Source organism: Lepidochelys kempii, chromosome 8 (genome assembly GCF_965140285.1).
Source record: "Lepidochelys kempii isolate rLepKem1 chromosome 8, rLepKem1.hap1, whole genome shotgun sequence".
Classification (NCBI taxonomy): domain Eukaryota; kingdom Metazoa; phylum Chordata; order Testudines; family Cheloniidae; genus Lepidochelys; species Lepidochelys kempii.
Window position 1 is genome coordinate 26960390 of NC_136387.1, and position 10459 is coordinate 26970848.

Consider the following 10459-nt stretch of genomic DNA (forward strand, 5'->3'; position numbering starts at 1 on the left):
CCAGTGTACAGTACACTATGATAGGCATTGAAGAACACAATTGACATTCATCCTTAAATTGTACTGCCTTTAGGATTTAATACAACACAAATGCAGTTTGATAATATGTTGTGCTATTTGCCATTTACTTCAATATAAAAAAGTAGTTCTGCTCAGTCAATCAGTCTGAAATTTTAGAAAGATATGATACAGTTTTCCATGTGGAAATAGTGAGGTTACTTAGAATTTTAAGGCCTATATCCTGTGCTTGAATTCAGTTGGCAAATACTTGGCCCTATGTGGATCAAATCACAAGAGTGTGACCTCATTTTTTCAGGACAGCCATGAATTCTCAGCTGCTTGCTGTTGGTTGGCAACTTAAATGGCATCATCTGTGACCCAAGTAACGTGGGAACTGACATAAGAGACTATTAAAAAAAAATAAGCTGAACAACTCCATCCTACCTTAGCATTGTTTGATAATCAGGAGAAATATGTTCATCTATACTACTATCATTGTAATATTAAAATTCTTTGATTTCATGTAAATGTTTTTTTCATTGATTCCAGTACTGTCAATATGACCTGAGATAGGGTTGATTAGAAATAGATACTTCAAAGAACTCTCAGGAGTGTTCATCCCCCTCCTTCGTCTCCCATATTTCAGGGTCAATGTGGCTAGCTGCATTTATGGACAACTAGTCCACTCCTAACATTCATACTCCATCGATAGCATCCCATAGTACATACTTTTTGAGGATTGCATCATAACAGGATACAACATCAAGGTTTAAAGTCTGAGCCTGCTGGAAGCTGTGAAATTTGGCTTTAGTGCATTACACTTGCTTGGTTTCAGAGTAGCAGCCGTATTAGTCTGTATCTGCAAAAAGAAAAGGAGTACTTGTGGCACCTTAGAGACTAACAAATTTATTTGAGCATAAGCTTTCGTGAGCTACAGCTCACTTCATCGGATGCATGTAGTGGAAAATACAGTGGGGAGATTTTATATACACAGAGAACATGAAACATCCTCTCAGGCATTGGTACCCTGACAGCAGGATTGTCTGGCTATGTAGACTCCCTCCTCAGGCCCTATGCTACCAGCACTCCCAGCTATCTTCGAGACACCACTGACTTACTGAGGAAACTACAATCCATCAGTGATCTTCCTGAAAACACCATCTTAGCCACTATGTAGAAGCCCTCTACACCAACATTCCACACAAAGAGGGACTACAAGCAGTCAGGAACAGTATCCCCGATAATGTCATGGCAAACCTGGTGGCTGAACTTTGTGACTTTGTCCTCACCCATAACTGTTTCACATTTGGGGACAATCTATACCTTCAAATCAGTGGTACTGCTATGGGTACCCGCATGGCCCCACAGTATGCCAACATTTTTATGGCTGACTTAGAACAACGCTTCCTCAGCTCTCGTCCTCTAATGCCCCTACTCTACTTGCTCTACATTGATGACATCTTCATCATCTGGACCCATGGCAAAGAAGCCCTTGAGGAATTCCACCATGATTTCAACAATTTCCATCCCACCATCAGCCTCAGCCTGGACCAGTCCACACAAGAGATCCACTTCCTGGACACTATGGGGCTAATAAGCGATGGTCACATAAACGCCATATAAAGTCCAGTTGTTATAGTGATGACATAATCTAAAATATTCTTTCTAAAGTTGCTTTCCATTTATTATGTTTTAATTCAGAATGATCTCTTTTGTTAACTTTTAAATTAATCTGACCAGATGGCATAAGGAATACATTAATTAAATTAGGTGGCACAATAAAGATATACAATTCCTTTTCATCTCCAGAAAGGCTTAACAGGTCTCTCTCTTTCTTCTATTTATGTTCAATAATTCCAAATGTCATGAATAATTACATGTTGTTAATACTAATGGGGAAAAAACATTTCTGTTGAGCTGAAGTGTTTTAAATCAGATACTATTACAATTGTTTTGTCTTGTAAAGATAGTTTGGAACCAGACATTAAGAGATTAAGCTATTTTGTATAGTTCTGTGAAATGATAATACATGCATTTCTAGTCAAATAAGTAGGGACTAATTTTCAAACCTGGCCACAATAGGTATGATTGCTAGAATGTGATTGCTAACACCGACAAAAGACCACATGTTTTGTGTGCAAACCAGATAGCTGTGCATTTAAATATCAATTTGTTGAACAATTAATCTGATTTGTGCATGCAAAGGCATCTCTGCCATATTAGATACGGGGCTTCAGGGATCCACCCAAGTTTGAAAATTTAGTTGCTTTTTATTCTCTCCTATGCTATTTAAGTATTATTTCACACTAAATTGTTCAGCTGTATTTCAGATATGACACGTTTCCTCTTTACTGTGTATGAAATAGAATTGAATCTGGAAATGTGGGGAGGAGGAAGGACATTTTTTTTTTAATTTGGTACATTATTGAGGCACATTATAAAGTTGCTGCTTCCACATCTCTAAAATCACCACAGTAATTAACACTAATTAGCACTGTCCATTTAGTGCAGGCAGAGCTAGTAGTCACAATGCATACACAGAGAGGGCAGAATTAACGCTGGCCATCCAACCTAATTCTGATATTTCCTAACTTTTGCATGCTTGACTTTGCAATCTTAAAAATGTTCTTTGAATATAGGTTTGTGTGTAATATACATATGTAAATTGTGTCTATCACTATAGTATCTATTATACTGGTAGTCTCCATTAGAGAGGGCAAGATACAAATAGCATTAAAGGCTGAACTACTTTGATACCCAATATTAGAAACATTTAAACACTTACCTTTATTCACGAGTGGGCCTCATTGAAGTCAATAGGATGGTCCACATATATAAGATAGCTTGATAGATTGATTGGCAATCCCTCAATTCGAGGATGATCTCTACCAAGGATTTACATATGGGTCGTGAGATGACTCAGGAGTCTGATCCTGGAACCGCAAATTCGCCTGCAGTAGGCACAGACATTTTGTGGCAGGTCAGTGGCTTGCTGGGAGAAAGTTATTTCTTTTTCCTTCCTCCTGTCTCTCTTTTCAGCTTTGAGGGCAATGCACTTTTCCTCAAAGCAGGCCACTGCCTGCTTGAGGATATGGCACCATTGGGGTTGGTTGGTGACTTGCTCTTCCCAGCTTGTGATGTCCACCTCAGTTTTCTTAAGATACTCTTTCAGTGTGACTTTTTAGCATTTCCTCTGATGTGTGTTGTTTTGGGGATCAAGTCCTAGAGGTGACCATTCTGATAAGCAATGAGGTAGTTAGAGTTGAAAGAGTAGGGGAAGGTTGCATTGTTGCTGCCCGTGCTATACATGCCCCTCTTATGTACATGAGTGATTTCTGTCTCTGCTGCTCTAATGTCCTAGGACCAAAACAGCTGAAATAACACTATTTAGCCCCTGGAAATGGCATTTGTCCCATGACCACTACTCATGTGACCTAATTCTATCCTCACCCTTCAAAAATATTATTTATTGAGTTGATACCGTACTTGATACCATTGCCTAGGTATCAAGGGCAGAAAATTCAGACTAACACATTCTTTGAGTGACATATACTGTAAGAAGACCATAAATCTGTCCTCATGAAAAATCAATGAGAATGGAAAATGGCACAAAGTAACCCAATTTCATTATGGTCTTTAGACTATAATCATCTCCACCTATTCTAATGCCATAGCATGGATGATGAGCAGTTGAAATCCAATTTGAATTCATAATACCACATTTAATTTACACTACCACCTGTCAATAAGAAATAGACTGAGACATAGCTCCTGAGATCCATAGGGAATGTTCAATTATAATTAACCTTCCTTTTTTTTTTGTTAAATCTTTGTCATCATAATGGATTGTTTGTGCCATTTCCCATTCTTGTAACAATCTGTCATGAGAAAGTATTTGAATTTTAATATATTTTCTGTGAAATAGAACAGAAGATGTTTCCTCTAACGTTCACAGTATGGTGATCAGATTGTCTATCCCTCTATTGTCTATTATTCTTGCCCTCTCTTTTCCCCCTGCCCACAGACACATTAATAACTAAGGCCAAGAAAGAGCAGAATAGGTTTGTTCAGTTCCTGAAAGGTGTAACATCACACACCATTATAAATGAACCGAATATATGGAATAAGAAATGTGGCAACAGCATCTTATTCCTCTCACAAAGATTATCACAAACATATGAGATGATGATAAAAATGGGTATTGGCACAGTGTTAACACAGTCATTATTATTATTAGATTGCAGTCTTAGTTTCCTCTTTAAATATCATCATATGGTGCTAGTTGACATCAAATTTGAATTCACATGACTACATTTAACTTCCACAGGTACTGCTTTCCAATAGCCCAAACTCTGAGTGTATACATCTATGCAAATAACATTTTTTTATGAATGGGTGATGCAAATAGCCTCTCATAAAAATGAGTGCAGATTAAATAAGAATTGGTCTAAATCTGAACCTTTTTTGAGGTTTGGAGAAATTTGTCCAATCTTTTTGATTTTTAGTTTTTATTTTTGTTGTTTTCACTTGCATTTATATTTCCTCTTTCCAGTCAGAGAGTCTGTTCCCATATAGTAGATCCAAGAGATTCAGAGTAGTTTCACTAAGCTCCGTATAGGCTTCTGAATTTCTGGATGCCTTTCTTCAAATCTTCAATTTTTTTAGGTGGGAGCCCATCCCTATTAAAAGCTGTATTCCACAGATCTATTGTCAGAATGAAAAAATATGGCTTAGAAATACTGCAGCTGCAATTAAGGGTTTTTTTCCTTAAAAATGTGAGGGAAGAAAAAGAATGTTGAAGAAAGATTTCCCCTGGCAAAATGATTTTGTGTTTTGTCATACAAGGCAATAAAACAAGAGAAGCCCTTTAAAATTTAGAAGCTATGCAAAACTTGTTTGTTTCCCATTTGCAAGGGTTTTGTTTGAACCTGTATTCTGGTTTTGATCCAACTCCCTATTGCCTTTTATTTTAAATGTTGAAATGAATATGAAACAGAAGCACAGCCAAAAAGCCAGAGGTTTTCCTGGTTTCTACCAAAACCCATAAATCCATCCCTAGCACTCGGCCCAAATTCATTGACCGAGGATCACGAGTCAGGTAAACCTGGCCTGAGTTTTGGGTTTGAAGCAGAAATTCCATACAAACCGGAGTCAGGTGACCTGAGTTCTCCTTCTCACTCTACCACTGAGTTGCTATATGATCTTGAGCAAGTCTTTTCACAACTTTGTGCTTCACCTTTCCCATCTGTAAACAGGGGATTTTTCCTTTTCTTTGTAAATCACTTTTGAAAGCTATGTATGGAGAGTGCTATATAAAACCATGGCATTAGTTACAGTATAAATATTTAAAAGATTCTGAAATCCATACAGTTTAAAATGGAAAGCAATATAAGGACTTTTCCATCTTGGGGTTCCACTGGCATTCTAAAAGCTTGATTTAATTCTAAGTTAACACCTGGAATTAGGAATAGAATGTAGCCATCCAGGAAGTACTCTCAAAAAGGTCCCCCAGTTTGAAATATTCTACCAATTACAGAGAGATCTTAAAAGTTGGGAATTCTGGTAGAATCTTTCAAACTAGTTGGCCTTTTCATGGCACAATTCTAAACTTAGGTAGTACTAATCTCCTTTACTTACTTGCAACACTTGATAGCATTACTATGGGTATGTCTACACTACGGAATAAGGTCGAATTTATAGAAGTCGGTTTTTTAGAAATCGGTTTTATATATTCGAGTGTGTGTGTCCCCACAGAAAATGCTCTAAGTGCATTAAGTGCATTAACTCGGCGGAGCGCTTCCACAGTACCGAGGCTAGAGTCGACTTCCGGAGCGTTGCACTGTGGGTAGCTATCCCACAGTTCCCGCAGTCTCCGCTGCCCATTGGAATTCTGGGTTGAGATCCCAATGCCTGATGGGGCTAAAACATTGTCGCGGGTGGTTCTGGGTACATATCGTCAAGCCCCCGTTCCCTCCCTCCCTCCGTGAAAGCAAGGGCAGACAATCATTTTGCGCCTTTTTTCCTGAGTTACCTGTGCAGACGCCATATCACTGCAAGCATGGAGCCCGCTCAGGTAACCGTCACCCTATGTCTCCTGGGTGCTGGCAGACGCGGTACGGCTTTGCTGCACAGTAGCAGCAACCCATTGCCTTCTGGCAGCAGACGGTGCAATACGACTGGTAGTCGTCCTCGTCATGTCCGAGGTGCTCCTGGCCACGTCGGCTGGGAGCGCCTGGGCAGACATGGGCGCAGGGACTAAATTTGGAGTGACTTGACCAGGTCATTCTCTTTAGTCCTGCAGTCAGTCCTATTGAACCGTCTTATGGTGAGCGGGCAGGCGATACGGACTGCTAGCAGTCGTATTGTACCATCTTCTGCCAGGCAGGCAAGAGATGAGGATGGCTAGCAGTCGTACTGTACCATCTTCTGCCGAGCAGCCATGAGATGTGGATGGCATGCAGTCCTTCTGCACCATCTGCTGCCAGCCAAAGATGTAAAAGATAGATGGAGTGGATCAAAACAAGAAATAGACCAGATTTGTTTTGTACTCATTTGCCTCCTCCCCTGTCTAGGGGACTCATTCCTCTAGATCACACTGCAGTCACTCACAGAGAAGGTGCAGCGAGGTAAATCTAGCCATGTATCAATCAGAGGCCAGGCTAACCTTCTTGTTCCAATAAGAACGATAACTTAGGTGCACCATTTCTTATTGGAACCCTCCGTGAAGTCCTGCCTAAAATACTCCTTGATGTACAGGCACCCCCTTTGTTGAATTAGGAGCACATTAAACACCACACGCATTATCCAGCAGTATATGCAGCACCAGAACCTGGCAAAGCGATACCGGGCGAGGAGGCGACGTCAGCGCGGTCACGTGAGTGATCAGGACATGGACACAGATTTCTCTGAAAGCATGGGCTCTGCCAATGCATGCATCATGGTGCTAATGGGGCAGGTTCATGCTGTGGAACGCCGATTCTGGGCTCGGGAAACAAGCACAGACTGGTGGGACCGCATAGTGTTGCAGGTCTGGGACGATTCCCAGTGGCTGCGAAACTTTCGCATGCGTAAGGGCACTTTCATGGAACTTTGTGATTTGCTTTCCCCTGCCCTGAGGCGCATGAATACCAAGATGAGAGCAGCCCTCACAGTTGAGAAGCGAGTGGCGATAGCCCTGTGGAAGCTTGCAACGCCAGACAGCTACCGGTCAGTTGGGAATCAATTTGGAATGGGCAAATCTACTGTGGGGGCTGCTGTGATGCAAGTAGCCCACGCAATCAAAGATCTGCTGATATCAAGGGTAGTGACCCTGGGAAATGTGCAGGTCATAGTGGATGGCTTTGCTGCAATGGGATTCCCTAACTGTGGTGGGGCTATAGACGGAACCCATATCCCTATCTTGGCACCGGAGCACCAAGCCGCCGAGTACATAAACCGCAAGGGGTACTTTTCGATAGTGCTGCAAGCTCTGGTGGATCACAAGGGACGTTTCACCAACATCAACGTGGGATGGCCGGGAAAGGTGCATGATGCTCGCATCTTCAGGAACTCTGGTCTGTTTCAAAAGCTGCAGGAAGGGACTTTATTCCCAGACCAGAAAATAACTGTTGGGGATGTTGAAATGCCTATATGTATCCTTGAGGACCCAGCCTACCCCTTAATGCCATGGCTCATGAAGCCGTACACAGGCAGCCTGGACAGTAGTCAGGAGCTGTTCAACTACAGGCTGAGCAAGTGCAGAATGGTGGTAGAATGTGCATTTGGACGTTTAAAGGCGCGCTGGCGCAGTTTACTGACTCGCGTAGACCTCACCGAAACCAATATTCCCACTGTTATTACTGCTTGCTGTGTGCTCCACAATATCTGTGAGAGTAAGGGGGAGACGTTTATGGCGGGGTGGGAGGTTGAGGCAAACCGCCTGGCTGCTGGTTACGCGCAGCCAGACACCAGGGCGGTTAGAAGAGCACAGGAGGGCGCGGTACTCATCAGAGAAGCTTTGAAAACCAGCTTTCATGACTGGCCAGGCTACGGTGTGAAAGTTCTGTTTGTTTCTCCTTGATGAAACCCCCCGCCCCTTGGTTCACTCTACTTCCCTGTAAGCTAACCACCCGCCCCTCCTCCCTTCAATCACCGCTTGCAGAGGCAATAAAGTCATTGTTGCTTCACATTCATGCATTTTTTATTCATTCATCACACAAATAGGGGGATGACTACCAAGGTAGCCCAGGAGGGGTGGTGGAGGAGGGAAGGAAAATGCCACACAGCACTTTAAGCACAGCACTTTAAAAGTTTACAACTTTAACATTTATTGAATGACAGCCTTCTTTTTTTTGGGCAATCCTCTGTGGTGGAGTGGCTGGTTGGCCGGAGGCCCCCCCACCGCGTTCTTGGGCGTCTGGGTGTGGAGGCTATGGAACTTGGGGAGGAGGGCGGTTGGTTACAGAGGGGCAGCAGTGGCAGTCTGTGCTCCAGCTGCCTTTGCTGCAGCTCAACCATACACTGGAGCATACTGGTTTGGTCCTGCAGCAGCCTCAGCATTGAATCCTGCCTCCTCTCATCACGCTGCCGCCACATTTGAGCTTCAGCCCTGTCTTCAGCCCGCCACTTACTCTCTTCAGCCCACCACTTACTCTCTTCAGCCCGCCACCTCTCCTCCCAGTCATTTTGTGCTTTCCTGCACTCTGACATTATTTGCCTCCACGCATTCGTCTGTGCTCTGTCAGTGTGGGAGGACAGCATGAGCTCGGAGAACATTTCATCGTGAGTGCGTTTTTTTTTTCTTTCTAAGTTTCACTAACCTCTGGGAAGGAGAAGATCCTGTGATCATTGAAACACATGCAGCTGGTGGAGAAAAAAAAAGCGGTATTTAAAAAGACACATTTTATAAAACAGTGGCTACACTCTTTCAGAGTAAACCTTGCTGTTAACATTACATACATAGCACATGTGCTTTCGTTACAAGGTCGCATTTTGCCTCCTCCCACCGCGTGACTACCCCCTCAACCTTCCCCCCTCCTTGTGGCTAACAGCAGGGAACATTTCTGTTTAGCCACAGGCAAACAGCCCAGCAGGAATGGGCTCCTCTGAGTGTCCCCTGAAGAAAAGCACTCTATTTCAACCAGGTGACCATGAATTATATCTCACTCTCCTGAGGATAACACAGAGAGATAAAGAACGGATGTTGTTTGAATGCCAGCAAACATACACTGCAATGCTTTGTTCTACAATGATTCCCGAGTACGTGTTACTGGCCTGGAGTGGTAAAGTGTCCTACCATGAAGGACGCAATAAGGCTGCCCTCCCCAGAAACCTTTTGCAAAGGCTTTAGGACTACATCTAGGAGAACCGCAAATGCCAGGGCAAAGTAATCCTTTCACATGCTTGCTTTTAAACCATGTATAGTATTTTAAAAGGTACACTCACCAGAGGTCCCTTCTCCGCCTGCTGGGTCCAGGAGGCAGCCTTGGGTGGGTTCGGGGGATACTGGCTCCAGGTCTAGGGTGAGAAACAGTTCCTGGCTGTCAGGAAAACCGGTTTCTCCGCTTGCTTGCTGTGAGCTATCTACAACCTCCTCCTCCTCATCATCTTCTTCGTCCCCAAAACCTGCTTCCGTATTGCCTCCATCTCCATTGAAGGAGTCAAACAACACAGCTGGGGTAGTGGTGGCTGAACCCCCTAAAATGGCATGCAGCTCATCATAGAAGCGGCATGTTTGGGGCTCTGACCCAGAGCGGCTGTTCGCCTCTCTGGTTTTCTGGTAGGCTTGCCTCAGCTCCTTCAGTTTCACGCTGCACTGCTTCGGGTCCCTGTTATGGCCTCTGTCCTTCATGCCCTGGGAGATTTTCACAAAGGTTTTGGCATTTCGAAAACTGGAACGGAGTTCTGATAGCACGGATTCCTCTCCCCAAACAGCGATCAGATCCCGTACCTCCCGTTCGGTCCATGCTGGAGCTCTTTTGCGATTCTGGGACTCCATCATGGTCACCTGTGCTGATGAGCTCTGCATGGTCACCTGCAGCTTGCCACGCTGGCCAAACAGGAAATGAGATTCAAAAGTTCGCGGTTCATTTCCTGTCTACCTGGCCAGTGCATCTGAGTTGAGAGTGCTGTCCAGAGCGGTCATAATGGAGCACTCTGGGAGAGCTCCCGGAGGCCAATACCATCGAATTGTGTCCACAGTACCCCAAATTCGAGCCGGCAACGTCGATTTAAGCGCTAATCCACTTGTCAGGGGTGGAGTAAGGAAATCGATTTTAAGAGCCCTTTAAGTCGAAATAAAGGGCTTCATTGTGTGGATGGGTGCAGGTTTACATCGATTTAACGGTGCTAAATTCGACCTAAAGTCCTAGTGTAGACCAGGGCTATGAGTGATGGCCAAATAACAAAAGTTGTGGAGGTTTGATTTGGATGACCACGCAAAACATCAGATTAGATGCTTGTCCGAAGTCAACTGATCTTT

At 43.6% G+C, this 10459-nt stretch overlaps 1 protein-coding gene across 1 annotated transcript; it reads right to left on the minus strand.

Annotated features, from left to right (window-relative positions):
* Window positions 1-8755: 8755 nt before the first annotated feature.
* Window positions 8756-10061, minus strand: LOC144930806 (uncharacterized). Its single transcript, XM_078854160.1, has 2 exons — window positions 9424-10061; window positions 8756-8841 (listed from the first exon to the last, which is right to left on the minus strand). Exons 1-2 carry the CDS (start codon window positions 10004-10006, stop codon window positions 8756-8758), a joined length of 669 nt encoding a protein of 222 aa, XP_078710286.1. The 5' UTR covers window positions 10007-10061.
* Between the last annotated feature and the right edge of the window lie 398 nt (window positions 10062-10459).

Coding starts and splice junctions, on each gene's coding strand:
- LOC144930806 (XM_078854160.1), bottom strand. CDS start 10,006: ATGCAGAGCTCATCAGCACAGGTGACCATGATGGAGTCCCAGAATCGC. Junction 8,842..9,423: donor AGGCGGAGAAGGGACCTCTG/GTGAGTGTACCT, acceptor TTTCTCCACCAG/CTGCATGTGTTTCAATGATC.